Consider the following 18823-nt stretch of genomic DNA (forward strand, 5'->3'; position numbering starts at 1 on the left):
TTCTACATTTTAAAAAAGGTAAATTTATTTCAAAATATAGAAACCTTCCCCTCCACCATCTCAATTCCAAAATTAAATGGATTCAAATAGAATAATAAAAAAAAACCACAACGGTGTATTGGGATCATACCCCGGGAAGTCTGGAAAATGGAAGTCTGTGTGTGCATGTTGTGTAAGCGTTTTTGGGCTGAGCCACACATACCGCGGCTTCCGCTGTGCTTAAGATACGGACACGAGGGACTTCCGGGTGACGTTTGACTGCCCTGCCAGCACCAGCCCTTGGAGTAGCACCGTATTTGCAGGAAAGTTCAGCATATTCAGCCGTATTATGCCCTTACCGGATAAAAAGCGAGGGGCGGGGGAAGAGAGCAGCAGTTTCGGTAGTGAGACTTCGCTAGAGGGGAGCACGGAAGGAGACCGGTTTGCCCTTCCCCCGGTCGGTTGCTGTCCCTGTAAGCAACTCACTACAGAGGATGCTTACAGGACTCGTGTCCCGAACAAATACTTTTTCTGTGAATGCTATAACATTCTGTGCATTTATGTATAAACCGTACAGGGCGGTTTACGTGAAACTGTGATCTTCTCTCGGAGATTCTTTTCAAAGGTAACTTAAAGAAGAGTGGCTTTTGACCTGACTTTACAGGCTAAATCCCCAGGTAAAATGAGGCTCCCACTCCTGCTCGGCCCTGTCACGTTTGGGAGCTTTACAGCAACACGTTTCAGACCATTTCAGGTGCGCGAGAGCATTGCCACAAAGAGCAGGGAGACCTGCAGCGGGCCAGGGACCGTATGGCTAGGATGCGAAGGGAGCAGGTGTTCCTACATGAGCCTTATCTGCTCTTACAAAGTTCATTACAGTTGACGCTCGAACCGAGTGGGGGTTGGGACACCAACCCCCCAGCACAAAAATTTGCGTGTAACTTTTGACTCCCCTAAAACTTAACCGCTGCTGGCGGGGAGCCCTTGATAGACAAAGATCTGGTATGTGGCGCGTGTTGTGTTCTGGATTCTTACAATAAAGCTGGAGGTGAAGAAAAGGGAAGAGCCGTCTGCATCCCTGTACCGTATCAAAAACCGCAGCTGGAAGCGGGTCTGTGTAGTTCAAACTGGTGTTTCTCAGGGGCGAACTGTGAATTCTTTGTGTTAAAGTAGAACAGTGGGGGGGGGGGGGGTTGCAATAACGGTAAGAAAAAAAAAGCGTCTTTGGTGGGGTTTCTATAAATTTAGAATCTGTATATAATAAATCACATGAATTTTCTCTGGTTAACGTGTTGTATTCTCTTTGGTTATATGAAATCCACTTAGCTCTATTGGTAAAAACGGAACTCAGTAGTAATGCTGAGATTGTAGGGCAAATTATGGTTTACTGTAATGGTCTTTTTGAAATTACAGCCTTCGTATTTAAGGATCAGATTCGTGAAGAATTTTTGAAGTAACCAGTTTTCTTAGAATAGTTTTTTATGTCGAGTTCTTTAAGGTAATTCAGTGATTAAATATGAAATTTTGTAGGGCCATTAAAGATCTGTGTACTCTCACTGTGCTACCTGGTAGATAGGTTCAGCTGTACCTAGTGCTTAAATTTATATTCATAGGATTCCTGCAAAATTAATGACAGGCTTATTAATATAAATTGCTGTAGATGAATATGTGAATATTTATACATACCATGCTATTTTATGTAGTACCATCTGTAATTAGTGCTTAAAGTTGTTACATATTAATTGTATGGTAGTTCTTGTCAGTTCCAGATCCAAAAAGAATTTAAAGATGCTTATAACCACATGCCTCCTGATGCTTATCTTCCAGCAAGGTTACTTCCCTGTGAACCATCAGACATTTTGGAAAAAAAGCTTCCTTTTCCATTTTTTATTCCTTTTCATGTTGATTTTGTGTAAAACTGAAATTGTTCTGGACTCAAGACAGAACTATAAAGTCCGTCCTGCTTAGAGCTGGCAAAAACTGTAGCACCATCAAAGTTTAGCTAAACGGTGTCTTGCCAAAGAATAGCCAGGACTTTATTAATCCTAACCCACAGACCACTTTTCAAACCATACTTTCTCCCTGATCTGTGTACCTTTTCTTACAGATTTCCATTCTTAAATTCTTGACCCTATTTTGTGTTCTTTTGTACCTTTAAATCCTGAATTTGCTTCCTTTATTTTGTGGTGCCATTCTTTACGGAACTTTCTCCCACCCCATTGCAACCTTGGAATCAAAAGTAGAATTCGATTGGGGCACCTGGTGGCTCAGTCGTTTGAGCGTCCAACTCCTTGATTACAGCTCAGGTCATGATCCCGGGGTCGTGGGGTCGTGCCCTGTGTCGGGCTCTGGGCTGAGCGTGGCGCCTGCTTCAGATCCTCTCTCTCTGCCTCTGCCCCCTCCCCCACTCACGTGCATGCGCTCTCCCTCTAAAATAATAAAAATAGGATAGTATGGAGTGTGGCCTTACCTGCCAGTATCATGGTCTTTGCCCTGTGTTGTCCGCTATGCCTACAAAGGACTGAGGAGTGATTTTATTAATTGGGAATCTAATCAACTTAAAACTTGGACATCTCCACCCAGGGAGAGATCACTAGGAACTTGGCCAGTTTCACCAGTAGTTCATTTTTTCATTTCTGGCACAGAACTTGAAGTCTTGCAGACTTCTGATATGTAGGACACGGAGAACAAATTCATCGGCAATTTAAAAAATATTTTATCTACCAACTGTAAGTCAACTCCCTCCAACGTTGTAGGGTGGTTTTGCTTTTGTCTTGCCTCATGGCCACCGGCACCATTTGCTCCCAAGAAGCCCAAGCAACATTCACCAATATGCCTTGGAGACAATTAGCCTCTGGTGGGTTCTATCCCCAGAAGGGGAGGAGTTTATGGGTGAAACTTTTACTTTAAGCCTGAGGCCTTTTCCTGTTAGGTCAAGTGACTTAAGTCAAAGAGAAGTACTAAATAGTCCTTACTCCCCACTGTAAGTATCAGGTAAGACTGGACCTCTTTCCCATCATAGTTAATGTGGAAGTTTTTAAGTGTCGAATTCTGCAAGAATTTTCCTTCAGAGTCGAATACTCAGTAACCCATAGCACCTAGTCCGAGTAGCAGGGCCAAGACGTTAATGACTGGCTTAGAAATGACCATTGCTAGTGAGGTAATTAAGAACAGTATAGGCAGGGGTACGCTTTCAAGTAATGCAGTATTTTCCCCGTTGAGAAGTTTTTGGGAAATGTCTTGCTAATTGCTGTTTCCATTTTTAATCATTTTTCCTCAGAAACCCACAATCTGCCAAAGCAACCTCCACTCGCCCTAGCAATGGGCCAGGCCACACAATGTCTAGGACTGATGGCTCGGTCAGGAATCGGATCCTGTGCGTTTGCCACAGTGGAAGACTACCTACACTAGCTATGCATTTAAGGAGCTCACGTGTACATTGTGGCATATAGTCAACCTGGAAGTAGACCAGCTCTGCTGATTTGAAATTTAGATTTTTTAATTATGTACTGGGGACAGGTTTTTGTCGCTTTACATTGCTTCCTAGTTTACAGCATGATGCAAATGATTTTCTAACTTGGTGTTAGGAGAAATTATTTTCCATCTTTAACCTCTTAGTTGTCTAAGAGTTCAATATTACTGAATTTCAGACGTTCAAATTGATCATCACGAATCCTTTAAAACAATTACCTAAAAGAAACCAAAAAATCCTGCCGCCTTTGTTTGGGGGAGAGGGGGGAAGGAAACGGAACCAGTTGTGTTTGTGTTAGCATGTGGGTGATGTAAACTTCAATTTGGGAGATGCTCCGACCCCCGCTCCCATATAAGCATTCAATCAGTGTAACTTGCAAAACGCATAAACATCCGACAGTTTGAATTTATAGTGTTGATGGAAGAAATCATTTTTAATGTGTACTGTAAAACTTGAAATACTCAGGAGCTGAGTGAATATGTTTGTTGCTACTTACAATCCCGACCTGTTAGTCCCAGTAGTTTTGTTTTAACATGGTCTTTTTCAACTTTGTTTCCTGTTTAACTACAGACGACTTCTGTTGTAGACTCACAAGTTTAACTGTTGTATTATAACAGTATTACATGTCAACAGTGTGGTTATGACCTTTATTTATATAAAAACCAAATATTTAGTCAATTTACCGTGTCTTAATTTAATCTTTGTACACCTTCCATTTTTAAGTGCTTAAATGAGTACTATATTGCAATAAAAATGTAGTGATATAATTAACCAGCCATTAAAAATTTACTATTACAGATACTAGAGTGTCAATTGAATTTATATATTAGGTGCCTGCACACTTCTAATACAGAATCAGAGCAATTCTCTAAATCTGAGTTCTGCAACGCAAGACTGCCTTCAGCTTACTGGCCTCCCTAGAGTAGGGTCAGACCTGATGCTGTGGGTGCTGCCGCAAGAAAACAGGCAATTCATCTCCTGTTTCCGTAACTACAGTAGGAACGATGGCACGTGGCCTGCCACCAAAGCACACCCGCCCAACCTGGTTAAAAGTAACACTTAACCAAGACCACCAAATCCTCTGGCTAATGAACTCTGCACGGAGGCTTCCATCTTCCTCGAGAAGAAATACTTGCTGCACTGAGATACTGAGCTTTCAGCCACTTCCTTCCTGTCCCATAGCCTGGGAAGCAAATGCCCCTCAAAGCACCAGAACCTCTGCGAGACCAAGGCAGCTGAGAGCTGCAGCTGGAAACACCCCAGGGCCCACTTCTCTCGCCCTGCTGTGCACCCAACACCGCAGGCGGAAGACGAGCTTTCAATTAAATGCGCAAACGCTCATAAAAAGGGGAAACCATTCTTTTGAACCGGTTTGTCTTCCAACGTCGTTCTCAGAAACTACGAGGCGGGACTGTCCTGAAGGATGAGAGGTGATGGGGTACTTCCCCCAACAGACCTACGAGTTTTGCCGTAACCCTTCAAAACTCTTTGTAAATCATTTATTAGATCTTTTTAAGAGCGTTTTCTAAACCAAATAACTGAGTCCTATACATACAAGTTCTCATCCTTCATTTACTTCATTTGATTTACTTCTTAGACGTTTTCATCTTTCTGACCATCCACCGTCTTTTAAACCTCTTGGCATTTTGTTTTTTCTGAGTTCCTAGAATAGAAAATTTTATACAGTAAGAATATTGGATACGAAATTCGCAAGAAACAATTCCAAAGCTTTCAAGATTCTATGAATATAAACACTAATCAAATTGTACAGTAGATACATCACGCTGATCTGTTTTGGAAGCAACTTCAAGATATTAATACAGAAGCCATTGTAAGGAAAAAATGGATATCTCACGATTATTTAAGTATTGACTACCTCCTTAAAAGAAAGTGTGCAATATGTAAAAGGCTGAGGGAGCAGAGCTGGATCTTACCCCAAGCATTATTCAGAAACTGGGCTGCAGCCTTTTTCACTGGTAACCTCTTATTTTCAAGAGACAGGAACTTGTTTACTAGAAAAGAGAATTCTCTATCACTTCTTTGTTTAATTTGCAGTAAAAAGTGAGAGAGACAGTCTGTAAAGAAATTACCAGTAGTTCTGTTGGTTCCTGGACCATATAACGAATTCTGTATAAAGGCTTTTGCTGCTTGCTGTCTTGAATCTCTCAGATCTTGATCTTTTAGCCTTAGAGCCAAGTAGCTTTTATTCTGGCTGGTCACAAACACAAAAGGTCAAAATGAGCGAATCTGATAACATGCTGAGTTTGAAAATAAAAAGTGTCTTGTTAGCTACTTAAAAAAGTGAAAAGGGGCGCCTGGGTGGCTCAGTTGGTTAAGCGTCTGGCTTTGGCTCGGGTCATGATCTCACAGCTCGTGAGTTCGAGCCCCACGTAGGGCTCTGTGCTGACGGCGCAGAGCCCGGAGCCTGCTTCTGTGTCTCCCTCTCTCTCTTCCCCTAACCCACTCACATTCTGTCTCTGTCTCTCTCAAAAATAAACAAACATTAAAAAAAGAAAAAATTAAAAAAACCCCAAAATCCTAATTTTCTGTAAGTGCAGATCGTGAATAAAATGACATCACTGGGCTGTTTTACTACATACAAATAGACTAACGTTTCCATTTTAGGAGGCAGAGGTCTTATTTTTATGCAAATATCAGAACTGGTTTTCCCATAGAGGTGGTAATCTGAAACGACTATAATGAAACTATTTCCCCCCACAAGCCAATACTCTCTCCGGTCAGCTTCACATTCTCTGAAAAGAAGAAAGACCCTCCTTACCCGACAGACTGTACTTTTTGTACTTTAGCTTTCTTGGAATCACTTCCTTTGTCACAGTCTTCATTTTCCTTCTGCAAATTCGCTAAAAAATTGAGTTTATATATGTAAAACAAAGCAGGAACATTTACTGGACTGTACTTTAAACATCCACTAGTACCAATCTGGGTGCAATCTTTATTTGTAAGAAATAGAGACAACGGGCCAAGCTACGCTTGGCCGGGCCTATTCCCACACTCTCTCGGGGCCACACATTTGGCTGCAAATATCTGCAAATGTACCCGACACTTACAAGAGAAGTTATTTAAATGAGAATAGTTCATACCTTCTTTCAACTTTCCTGATGATTTCTTGATGCTAAGGAAGAACAATAAAAACACTGATTGGTAAGGCAGATAGCAAAGATGACCCCACTGATTAACACAATTTCATCTGCTTTTACAAAGATCTCCCCTTTTCATTACCACCACCCTCGGTTTTTACTCAGGATCGTTAATCGGTTTTGGAAGCAAAAGTCCCTCCCCAGGGCACTGCTACCAATTCCCAAACTAGTAATACGCTCGGAAGGGAGTATCTTCTCAGAAGTGAAGATCTCAAAGCCTATGAACAAGCTTCAGCAGAAGCAGATCGCTGTGGTTAACAGTAAAGTGAAAGACTTCAGGAAAAACGAGTTCTGTAATCAGTATTCAAAATACAAAGTGAAAAGGTGGTAAGACCGCCTCGATTTACTTGGAGGGATCACAAAGGGTTAATCCAGCAGTTCAGACACAAAGACAAGGATGGAGACCAGGACTAGCCTGGAAGAGCAGCGGTCTAATGAGACCAATGTGAACTGACAAAACACAACAGGAGACTCCCATGTGGAAACACCAGCACAGGAGAAAAGCTACACTAAGGAGGCAGCGATGACACCTGAGCTTGGTTTTTAAGGAGGAAAGGGGAACGTGCCCCAGGTAACAATTGTTAGTATGCTTACTGGTAGTGTTTACAGAACTTGAATAGCTCTTTGGAACAGCCTTTTACTGAAAATTTTGAGAACCGCTGGCCTAGGCAAGAAATACAGGACTAGGGGTGTCTGGGTGGCTGTCCACTAAGTGAGCAGCTCAGGTCATGATCCCAGGGTCGTGGGATTGAGTCCCAGCTCGGGCTCCTGAGATTCTCTCTCCCCCTCTCCCTCCCCCTCCCCTCCCCTGTCTGCACGCTCTCTTAATAAATATTAAAAAAAGAAAAAACTACAGGACTAAACTTCTGAACTTAATAAAGCAGTCAGGAGAGGCCAGGAGAATATTAAAAAATTGCCGAATATCTGGCAGTCTAAATTTATTAAGGTTTGATTTCAAGGGCTAGAGGAGGACGAGAACTACTGCACTGGCCTTTAAACATTCGGCACAGGGCACAGCTGCTAAATGAGAGGAGTGAAACAGAAGCCGGGGAGCAGCCAAGGCAAGCTGTCGAGGCACAAGAGGAGCCTCAGAGCCTGCGATGTGCCTGCTACTCCACTAGCTGATAACAGTTCAAGACATCATTTTACTCACCACCGTCTCCCCTGCCCTTAGTACAATGACAGGAGCACAACCGTCCCCTGACTGAACACACTGGAATCAGTAACTCGGAGGCTAGAGTTTGCTGTGGGAATGAACACAAAGTGGTGGGGCACCTGGGTGGTTCATCCGACTTTGGCTCAGGTCACGATCTCGCGGTCCGTGGGTTCGAGCCCCGCGTCGGGCTCTGTGCTGACCGCTCGGAGCCTGGAGCCTGCTTCGGATTCTGCGCCTCCCTCTCTCTGTGCCCCTCCCCCGCTTGCTCTCTCAAAAATAAACGTCAAAAATTTTTTTAAAAAGTGGCAGAAGACTGAAAAGTGGAGTTAATTCCCTCCACCTTTCCCAGCAAATCCAACCACCTACTGTGTAGCTTTCTGTCTTATTCTCTTTATTATTATGTGGATTCAAACAAACGTATGTACCCGCATACCATCCAAAGACAAGTGTCTAAGCAAGGCGTATATAACAAGATCTATTACTTACTTAGTCTGTCCGGCTGTAGTTAACTTCTCTAGAATGTTATCCGGAAGGAGTTTCCTTTTCTTAGATTAAAACATTTAAAAATTAATCAGAGGTGAGACACATGACACACCCTGGGCTGCTTCTCAAGTTTCTGGCTCTAAGGACACAGCTTTACACCTAGAGCAAGAAATGAATCAGGCTGAACCCTCCCTGCCCCTGCGATCTCTACGCTGTGGAAGGAGTGGGCCCAGGAAGCTCAGAACCTGTGACACATTCTTGGGAAGACTGAGCCGAGACTGGGAAGGCTGGCCCTTGTATTCCAGACCCCAGAGGTCACTGTTCTGCGATGAGCCCAGTCAAGTCACGTCCCTCTGAGCGGGCTCTCTGTGGCCAATCTGCCAAACGTCAGACAGCAAAGCAAAGATACTCCAGGCACAGCCTTCAGTTTGCAAAGTACCTCAGCAACCCAATTTCGGGTAAAGAAACGACCTCCGCGAGACTAAACGACCAGGCTCGTCACGGTGAGCTGGTACAAGGGGGAGAACCCCATGATCCCAAACTCCCGCCTCTTCCCACTCCCATTTTCAATCGGTGGACAGCAAAGAGCACGAGCGCCTTGGCTTTCGCCGCTGTCCCCAGAAATATTAGCGACTCTCCCTGCCAAACTGGGAATTCTGCCCCGGCCGGGGTGCCTTTGAAACGGAGACGCCTCCCCAGCCTCTAACCTTTTGTTCGATGAACAGCTCCTCGCGTCGCTTCCTCTTCTCCTTCAGGAGCGTTTTGTCCCTGAGAGAGAGAGTGACAAGTCAGTGCGGGGCGACACGCGCGGGCCGGGGGAGGGGGGGGGCGGCTTCTCCCGGCTGGCTGCGGGCTCCGAACCTGCGCACCGACTCCCGAACCCGCCGCTCCTCCTCTCGTGCTTCCGCCTGGGCGCTGGCGAAAGTCAGCTCCTCCGGGGCCTCGTCGTCAAACTCGTCGTCCCCTTCCTCGTCGTCTTCCTCCAGCGGCTCCGCGGCCGCGCCGCTGCTGGGCTGCCCGAGCAACAGGCCGTGCTCCGCCTCCTCCTCCTCCTCGGAGGCGGGCTGGCCCTCGTCCACCATCGCCGACGGCGGGACGCGGGACGCGCGAGGCCGCAGCTGCACCATGGCCCACACAGCGCCCGGCCGTCCGGCCTCTGACCCGGAAGCAACGCGCAAGCGCCGCGTGACGCAAAGAAAGAGCGACGCGAGTTAGGCCGCCCCCTGCAGGTGCAGAAGCGAAGACGGCCGCGCGCCAGCAGAGGCGCAGGCGCAGAACCAGGAAGGGCGTGGCCTAAAGAGAGCCGGCCGTGTTTGTTTCCTCTCTGTATGTAGGATGTTTTCCTCGCCTGGGATCCCACCTGGATTCCTCTCTCCGCCTCGCAGCAGTGGCTCGCGCTCCGGCTGCGAGAGCGGGCAGGGATGGGGCTCGTTTCCAGGAGGGGAAGAGCCATCGTGAGACGTCCTCCGCTGGGAGGCTGGCAGAAGGATTGGCTGGCTCCCCGCCCCCCACTCCGGTCCAGTGGCCAGCTATGCCAGCCAGTGCCCAGAAACCTGTGACCGCAAGCCCCGGCGGCCCTACCTACCACGGGGATCCGCTTGGTCCTGTTAATCTGAAAAAATAAAACTGCCGGTTGTTTTACCAGCGAAAAATGGGTTTATTCAGGAATCGTAGAGATTGAAACCCCGGGGCAAACAGGCTGCAGGCAAAACCACAGCAAGCACCCCCAAAGCGTGGATCGCTCTTTTTATAAAGGAAAGGGAACCTTTGGGTGGGGCTGTTACAAACTAAAAGGCCATTGGAGTAAACTGGGAGTTCAAACTATAGTGGCTTCTCATTGGGCGAGTTGTCACGCTGTCATTGGCTGGGCTGTTGCTGGGCGAAGAGGAAAGCCTCTCTCCCTCCTGTGGGCGTTAATAAAGCTGTCTACACCTGCTAGGTAAACTGTTGGATTTGCAAGTAAGGGCAAGTGGTAGAGCGTGAGACCGCCCTTGCCCAACTTCCCAGCTCCATTTTAGTGAGGTTTCTCTTTACTAATTTTCACAGTCTAATTAATCAGTATTTGTAGAGTCAGCTCCCTTCACTCCCTGCACCCCAAAGAAGTGGCATTTCGAAGGGAAGAATTGTAGCAATAGGACCTCGATGCCTTCCAGTCCTCCTGTCGCCGACAGGAACAAGTTGACAGATGCAGGTTTCAATCAATCCTCAGCACCGAACATGTGCTTGGCAACCTCAGCCACCAGGCTCCCCTGACCACCTGCCCCCTGGACCGTCCACGCCTCTGTTCATCGTTGTTCGTCAACACCACTTCCGACAGCTGATCGTCAGACACCCCTATTTTAGGATGTAAGCGATGTGAGAATAGGGTCCTGGTCGGGTTCCCTGCTTTAACCCCAGGAGCCTTGAACAGTGGCGGGTGGTCGCAAATCCTGAATCTGGTAGAAGAATGACGTCACCGTTACTTAGTGAATGCAACCCGTGCGTTGTTTATATTCTCCGCCTCCGGGTATATTCTGTCTCTTGGCACACAGGGCCCTTCCTGATCTCTGTGCTTACCTTCTCCCACCCACTGCACAGCACTAAGTGATTGGTCACTCTCTGAACAAACCAAGCTGTTTCACACTTGCTATGCATTTGTACAGGCTGTTTCCTTTTCTGATACTCCTCCACGTGGAACTATTTATACTTCAAACATTGCCACCAAGGCTGACTTCCTCTTAGATTTTTGTTTTAACGTTTATTTATTTTTGAGGCAGAGAGAGACAGAGCATCAACGGGGGAGGGTCAGAGAGAGAGGGAGACACAGAATCCAAAACAGGCTCCAGGCTCTGAGCTGTCAGCACAGAGCCCCACGCGGGGCTCGAACCCACGAACCACGAGATCATGACCTGAGCCGAAGTCGGACGCTTAACCGACTGAGCCACCCAGGCACCCCAAGGCTGACTTCCTCTTAAAGTGCCTTAATATCTACCCTATCCCCTCTCCACCCATCTCTAATTGCATTCTTCCCTGAATCTTGGGCATATTACTTCACTGTAGTTGCCACACTGTAAAATAGTTTACGTAACAGTTGTCCCAACCATTCTGTGAACTCCTGGAGGGTAAGGTCCATATCTTGCTGATCATCTTATTTCCAGTGTCTGTCATATGGGAGCCATTCAGTAAACATTAAATTGAATTAAATAATGCTACCTCACCTACATTTTGTATCTTCAACTCTTTTTTTTCATCTTCTCTAACAAAACCAAAACGTGAACAAAAATGAAAAAACACGAATCAAACTAAAAACTAAAAATAAAAAAAGCCACTGGTGCCAAAGGCCCAGGATGAGAAGAGTTGCAGAGAACAGTTCCGAAATACGTGGGCTTTGGTCAGATAGAAATTACAGGTTAAAAATATAATCAGACTCGCGGGGCACGCCTGAGTGGCTCAGTCAGTTAAGTGTCTGACTTTGGCTCAGGTCACGAGCTCATGGTTCATGGGTTCGAGCCCTGCGTCAGATTCTGCACTGGTGGCGTGGAGCCTGGTTGGGATTCTCTCTCTCTCTCTCTCTCTCTCTCTCTCTCTGTCCCTCCCCCACTTGCACATGTGCGCACTCTCTCTCTCTCTTGCAAATAAACCTGAAAAAAATCTATATAATCAGACTCACTGAGACAGTATGCTGACTTCTGACATCGCTAACCCTAGGAAAATATATGCATTTAACTTTGAGAAGCCCAACAACAAAACTATTAAAAGTGAATGATGAAAAGTGGGAATCGAGCCCTCCAGATGCTTGGCCGGTCTTTCAGACTCCTTGTAGGTTATGAACACCCCTCTTGCCCAAGCAAAGAATCTCTGGGATTTATGAAAAGCTATGACTTGCAAATGCAGTACAAAGTTTTATGTGACCGTGTCTTGTCTATTTCTACGAAAGCCAACAGTTAACATTAGATGCAGTTTTGTAAGGGGCTGAGGCAACGTGGCCCAAGTGTGTGATCACCCAGGGAACCCACCTCATCTAAGGGACCCAGGTAGGGCTGACCTCCCTCCACTGTTTCCTAAAGACCACTCTTCCCGGTCAGGCCAGACAGCAGGCATTCCGGGACCCTGGGTGTGGCGTTAGATGGTGAGGCTTGAGCAGGAGCTGTATTTTTACTACTTTACTCCAAGGTAGATTGGGCATAATTTTTTTTAAGTCCACAGGAAAAAAAAAAAAAAAGCTTCAGAATTCAGTGTCTGGGAAAGCTTGGTGGGCTTTTCCACCTTACACAGACCATTTGCTTCTGTGTTTGTGTTATTGAGAAACAGCGATCACGTCCCCCCTTCCTCCTTGGCTGCTAAGAAGGCCAGCGCTCAACTTTAGGCAGCTGTGTTTGCCCTTGGAGTCCATATATTTGCATCGTTTATTTTTTTTTAATCCGGATTTTCTATCTTTTTAGAAAAAATTTTTAACATTTTTTATCTTATTTGTTTTTGAGAGACAGAGACAAAGCATGAGCAGGGAAGGGGTAGAGAGAGAGGAAGACACAGAATCTGAAGCAGGCTCCAGGCTCTGAGCTGTCAGCACAGAGCCCGACGCGGGGTTCGAACTCATGGATTGCGAGATCATGACCTGAGCCGAAGTCAGACGCTCAACCGACTAAGCCACCCAAGCGCCCCCTGATTTTCTGTCTTGTGCTACTTTTCTCTTCCTTCCTTGCATGACTTCTTGTTGTAGGGTTATCCCACGCACTGTGAGGTAACACAGACAAACGAGGAAAACACCGAAAAGGAAAATCCCCCAACAAAGACATCTCTTGGGGTAGCATCCTTATACAATAAATCACCTACCGTAGAGAGTGAGTTTATTTTCCACCAAAACTTGACAAAAATTAGAAATACCAAGGTTTGACCCCTCTACTCCTATCTTTGCCCAGATAGCAACAATAAAATCAGCACGACTGCTTCTTTCAAAGAAAATCTAATCACAAAAATATCCCCTTCCAATAACCAACCAAACACATCAGAGATATCTTGTGTTTAAGTTCACACAAAATAACACTGCATCAACTCCACTGTTGCGATTGTTCCTTCTAAACTGCCATCACTTATCATCAGGTGGGATTCCAGCCAGGCAATCGGAGGTTATTTCTAGATGTTCTAACATTTAGCTCACCATCCCCATGATTGTTTCGCCTCTGTTTGTGGCCCGGTACTTAGATGTGCCACGATTTCTTCTTTCCCCGGGACAATTAAGACACGTTTTCAGTTTCACGAGGAGCAAGGGCTTCAGGAAGAGTGGTACCGCAAGGCCCCCGGAAGTGAAACCTGAAACAGGACAAATACAGCAGAGTTAGGAGCAAAATGAACATACGACTTCAGCTGCTCACACACTGCGTGGTTGTATCCAAAGTGAAATCCCACATCTCCCAAATACAGTATTGTGAACTTTGTCCCCACTCTCGGCAAACTGGCTTCTGACAATTCTGGATGTAGACATTTCATTACAGGTCGGCCACAGAAATCAAGGGGATTTAGTTAGGAAAGGAACAGCCTAGAATTCAGGCGCTATAAACACGCATTTTATTTTAAGGGCTAGGGGAGACATAATTGTCAAGTGCATTTTATGACCGTATTGCCAACCTCATAACTGAAACTTGAGTTTTACAAAATCTATATACTACATTAAAAGAGCATTTTCGTGCACTAAAGACAAGAGAGGGGCGCCTGGGAGGCTCAGTTGGTTAAGCTTCCAACTTCGGCTCAGGTCATGACCTCACGGTTTGTGAGTTCGAGCCCCGCGTCGGGCTCTGTGCTGACAGCTCGGAACCTGGAGCCTGCTTCGGATTCTGTGTCTCCCTCTCTCTCTGCCCCTCCCCTGCTCACGCTCTGTCTCAAACAAACATTAAAAAAAGAAAAAGACTAAAGAAAAATAACCTCATGGACCACACAGACCATGAACATTTTCGCTGAACAGGCCTCTCAAGCGATCCACTGGACTTCACGACTAACTGACGTATATACAGTCAGAAAGGAGAAAGAAACAAACATAAAGAGGAAACAGCAGGGACAAAGAAGAAAAATTAATGATTTCGGCTTCCTTTGAGGAAAAACACAAAAAATAAGCCCAACTCTGAATGCAGGATTAGGAGAATCCTGTAAAAGTAGGATTTTCTCGTATGTTAATAAGCAAGCCAACTGAGCACAATTAAAAATGGAAAAAGCACATGTTCAATGTAATTCACCATTCATGCTGTATTTTTTTTTAAATTGTTTAAAATGTTTACTTATTTATTTAGAGAAAGAGAGAGACAGAGAGACAGTCAGGAGAGGGGCAGAGAGAGAGAGAGAGAGAAAATTCCGAGCAGGCTCCATGCTGCCAGTGCAGAGCCCAACGCGGGGCTCGATCTCCCGAATTGTGAGATTACGGCGTGAGCTGAAACCAAGAGTTGGATGCTTAGTTGACTGAGCCACCCACGCGCCCCATATCGTTTATTGTTGACACAACACAAATCGCGGACGCCTTAGACCTCAAACAGTCTTGTCTCTGGACAGAGTGCCGCTAACTGATGTCCCCACCCAGTGACACCTCTACTCCTTCTGGCCACCTACAGTATGTTGAACACTGGCTGCCAGAAAGCTCCTCACCTGCACGGTTGAAGCCCCTTGAGGACCTCCCAAAAATGCCAGCCAGGCACGGAGAACGTATAGGGAATCCCCACAGCCTCAACTTGCACACGTTTTCCTTCCTGAGAAGGTGGCCTTTCACCTGCCCCTTGCCCCGTTCAGCTTTCTCCCACTTTCCAAGAGCAAGCCGAGCCCCTCACCCGCCTGGAGCCTTCCCACGATGCCTTATCACAGAACGTGCAAACTTTCGAGGGGCCAGATAAAGGGGCGTTTGAAATGTTGGTGTGCATCTCAGAAAACAAACGGTTTCCGGAGACGGGGTGACGACACATCCTTAGGCAAGTAGGGGCCACTCCGTTCCTGTCTTCGATAAAACCGGATAGAGCATCTGGCCCGATAGGGCCGTCGACGAGATCACTAAATGCGATTCAGTAAAGATGTGCCCTCCCAGCCCTCAGACTAGAGAGAACAAGAGACGCAGAGAAAGCCAAGTGCAAAGAGAAAACGGTATTTTTTCCCAGGAGGGGCTGCAAAGGATCCTGACAACCCCCCTTCTCTGCGTGACTGCTGCTTTTTGTTGTTGTTGTTGTTGTTACTCAGGGAGGAACTTTGTTCTCTAAAATCATAAACTGCCCGAAACTGCTGTTGGAAATGACAGCGGTAAAGGGTAAGTATGCTCAGAGGATCTAAGTCACCGTGCCACTGACCAGCAGCCTTGACTTCCAATCCCGGAGCAGACCTTCAGATAAAGGGCATCCGGACACGTCTACCTTCCACGTAGACGTCCACGTCTACCTTCACTTTGCAGGCTCCAGGGAAACAGGACCCTGTGCCCACGCTGCCCGCCAGACTGCACCTGACCCCCTTCCACACAGCCCTGCTTGCCGTTCGTCTCCCCAAAACAGCTTTGTTGAAATTTCACCTAAGCTCCACCCTCCCTCCAAATCCTGTAGTCACGGCACCTTTTCCTTCGCATGGGGACACGCACCATGTCCCCCTGGGATGCGGTCTCCCTCATTTGCAGAGAACCAGTAAACTTGATCTGACTACAGATTTGTTTCTGGTGACTGCCGGTGGATTGGGCAGGAACAACATAAACTGTCTCCTTCTAACACTTAGCCAGGGACACGGGAACTAATCCAAAAAGTTCGTGGCCCATGCATCTATTAAGAGATGCGTTTTGGGGCACCCGGGTGGCTCAGTCAGTTAAGCATCCGACTCCGGCTCAGGTCATGAGCTCACAGTCCGTGAGTTCGAGCCCCGCGTCGGGCTCTGTGCTGACAGCTCGGAGCCTGGAGCCGGCTTCAGATTCTATGTCTCCTTCTCTCTGACCCTGCCCCGCTCCTGCTCTGTGTCTCTCTGTCTCTCAAAAAATAAGTAAAACATTAAAAGATGCGTTTCCAATTAAAATTTCACTTTTATGGAATTATTAGTCAGAATTTATTATTTATATGTTGTTTTCAACAGCTATACCACAAATTGTTGTAGCGATGATTCAATCTGGAGAAATTTTTCAATAGGGCAGTTTTTAAGTTTTAAGGAAGTGGAAAATAAAAGATTCATATCATATTGTGCTACAGAAATAGAGTAGTTAACAAAAAAGATTTTTAAGCATAAAAATATATTACATTAATATGAATTTCTATAGTGAAGGTAGGACGGAAATAAAAGGTCATCCCTTCTCGGCCTTTTGGCTAAGATCAAGTGTGGAAATAAAAGTTCAAAGAGAAGAAGAAAAAACGTGAAGGCTGTGGAAAAAGGGGCAACCTGAGCATCTCAGTTAGCAAAGCATCTGACCTTGATTATAGCTCAGGTCATGATCTCACGGTTCATGAGATCGAGCCCCACTTCGGGCTCTATGCTGACAGAAGGGAGCCTGCCTGGGATTCTCTCTCTCGCTTTCTCTCTGCCCCCCCCCCCCGCCCCCCACCCTGCTGCTCATGCTCTCTCTTTCGCTCTCTCTCTCAAGAAAAAAAAAAAATTTAAAAGAAAGGGCTTGTATATCTATTTTGTAAATAGATGACGGTGAGTATCAAGCAGTTGTGACGCTGAGACTGAATACATTTAAAATCATGAAGGGGCGCCTGGGTGGCTCAGTTGGTTAAGTGACTGACTTTGGCTCAAGTCATGGTCTCGCAGCTCGTGAGTTCCAGCCCCGTGTCGGGCTCTGCTGCTGACAGCTCGGAGCCTGGAGCCTTCTTCCGATTCTGTGTCTCCCTCTCTCTCTCTCTCTCTCTCTGTCCCTCCCCTGCTCTCTCTGTCTCTCTCTCAAAAATACATAAACATTAACAAAAAATAAATAAAACCATGATAATGGCGGATTTGCTTGTAATGCATTTTTATTATAAAATTTCAGTATTTGATTTCTAATACACCTAGAATCACATGGTTTTCAACTCCAGTAAAACCTTGGTTTGCGAGCATAATTCGTTCCGGAAACATGCTTGTAATCCAAAGCACTCGTATATCAAAGTGAATCTCAAGAACCATTGGCTCAGTTGCGATCGTGGGACGTTCGGCTTCACCTACTACTCGTGTTGCGAGACATTGCTCGTGCATCAAGTTAACGTTTATTAGAAATGTTTGCTCGTCTTGCGGAACGCTGGCAGAACAAGTTACTCGCAATCCAGGGTTTTACTGCATTCCGATACAGAATGTTAGATGTCAAGTTTAAAAAAATACAAAAGTGCTTGAAGACTCGTGTTGTAGCAGCCCCGTGCACCAACCCCGCCTCCCCCCCAGCAGCGGGGCGACCAGGTCCACTGTGTATGTTCCGGAATCTGTTCATGCCACTTCTAACGGTTACTGTGATTATCTACTTCAAGTAAAAATTGTGTAATAAATCCCCAAAATATAGTTGTGAAGAGAGGGCCATTCCTAGGAAAATTTGTTGTTAGGCTTTGGAAAGGCACGGCGGGTCACTGAAAGTAATTCTGTTAAATTAGCATAGGTGGGAAAGACTAGGGAGGAAGCCTGCTTCACAAATTTCTTTTCTGTTAGTTCTGTAATTTCTTTTCTGTTAGTTTTCCCCTTCTAAAAAGGAAAAAAAAAAAAAGGCAGAAAAATACCTAAACCAGAGGCTGTAATCCGGTGTCTTCTAAGACTCCCTGATGAGAACAGTCACCTGGGCTGCTGGTCAAATAAACAAATAGTCCTCTCGCCACGGAAAGTCTAGACCAGAGCCTTGGGATCGGACTGTTTTTTTGGTGGTCTGTTTTGTTTTACAAAATAAGGGTTAGGGTGACTTTAAAAAAATTTTTTTTTTGAATGTTTTTATTTATCCTTGAGAGAGAGAGAGAAAGACAGAATGTGAGCAGGGGAGGGGCAGAGAGAGAGAGGGAGACACAGAATCTGAAGCAGGCTCCAGGCTCTGAGCTGTCAGCACCAAGCCCAGCACGGGGCTCGAACTCACGAACCACGAGATCATGACCGGAGCCGAAGTCAGATGCTTAAACAACTGAGCCACCCAGGCGCCCGATTTTTTTTTTTTAATGTTTATTTATTTTTGAGAGAGACAGAGGCAGAATGTGAGTGGGTTAGGGGCAGAGAGAGATGAAAACACAGAATCCAAAGCAGACTCCAGGCTCCGAGCTGTCAGCACAGAGCCCGACGCGGGGCTCGAACCCACGAGTTGTGAGATCATGACCTGAGCCGAAGTCGGACGCTCCACCGACTGAGCCACCTAGGCGCCCAAAGGGTTAGGGTGATTTTTATCTGCAGGGGCTTGGGGGGGCGGGGGACGCTGGGAGGATTAAGAGCATGATTCATGCAAGAAAGGCGACTGCATGATCAGCAGGCCCCTGCTCAGAGAAATGGCCTCCAGCTCCGTCAAGCAAAGCGAAACCAACCAAATGAATGCAGTGTTTTGCTCTAAACGAAAATATTTTTAATTCAATAAAATTAAATCTCGTTAGGTATCTTCAAGTATACTTTATTAAGGCATGTATGTGTGCCTTTTAAGTTGTTCTTACTCTCAGTGACTTTTTG

General features: G+C 46.0%; 3 protein-coding genes across 14 annotated transcripts in view; 1 reads left to right on the forward strand and 2 right to left on the reverse strand.

Moving 5' to 3' along the window:
• The window catches only part of RANBP9 (RAN binding protein 9), a 90936-nt gene extending 86684 nt beyond the window's left edge, over positions 1 to 4252 (forward strand). Inside the window, exon 14 of the mRNA XM_047858830.1 lies at positions 3260 to 4252. Within this exon, the coding sequence (XP_047714786.1) occupies positions 3260 to 3390 (131 nt within the window). The 3' untranslated portion in view covers positions 3391 to 4252. The remainder of the gene's footprint in view (positions 1 to 3259) is intronic.
• A 684-nt stretch (positions 4253 to 4936) lies between these two features.
• Positions 4937 to 9426, reverse strand: NOL7 (nucleolar protein 7). Its single transcript, XM_047858844.1, has 8 exons — positions 9110 to 9426; positions 8956 to 9016; positions 8252 to 8310; positions 6553 to 6584; positions 6231 to 6312; positions 5542 to 5663; positions 5386 to 5463; positions 4937 to 5114 (listed from the first exon to the last, which is right to left on the reverse strand). Exons 1-8 carry the CDS (start codon positions 9373 to 9375, stop codon positions 5038 to 5040), a joined length of 777 nt encoding a protein of 258 aa, XP_047714800.1. The 5' UTR covers positions 9376 to 9426; the 3' UTR covers positions 4937 to 5037.
• Positions 9427 to 13052: 3626 nt separating this feature from the next.
• SIRT5 (sirtuin 5) overlaps positions 13053 to 18823 on the reverse strand; it is a 40308-nt gene continuing 34537 nt past the window's right edge. For all 12 annotated transcript variants that reach the window (XM_047858840.1, XM_047858839.1, XM_047858833.1 and 9 more), the window contains one exon: positions 13053 to 13537. In XM_047858840.1, coding sequence (XP_047714796.1) covers positions 13462 to 13537 — 76 coding nt within the window. In that variant the 3' untranslated portion in view covers positions 13053 to 13461. The remainder of the gene's footprint in view (positions 13538 to 18823) is intronic.

The sequence above is a fragment of the Prionailurus viverrinus genome, chromosome B2, assembly GCF_022837055.1.
Source record: "Prionailurus viverrinus isolate Anna chromosome B2, UM_Priviv_1.0, whole genome shotgun sequence".
Lineage (NCBI taxonomy): Eukaryota > Metazoa > Chordata > Mammalia > Carnivora > Felidae > Prionailurus > Prionailurus viverrinus.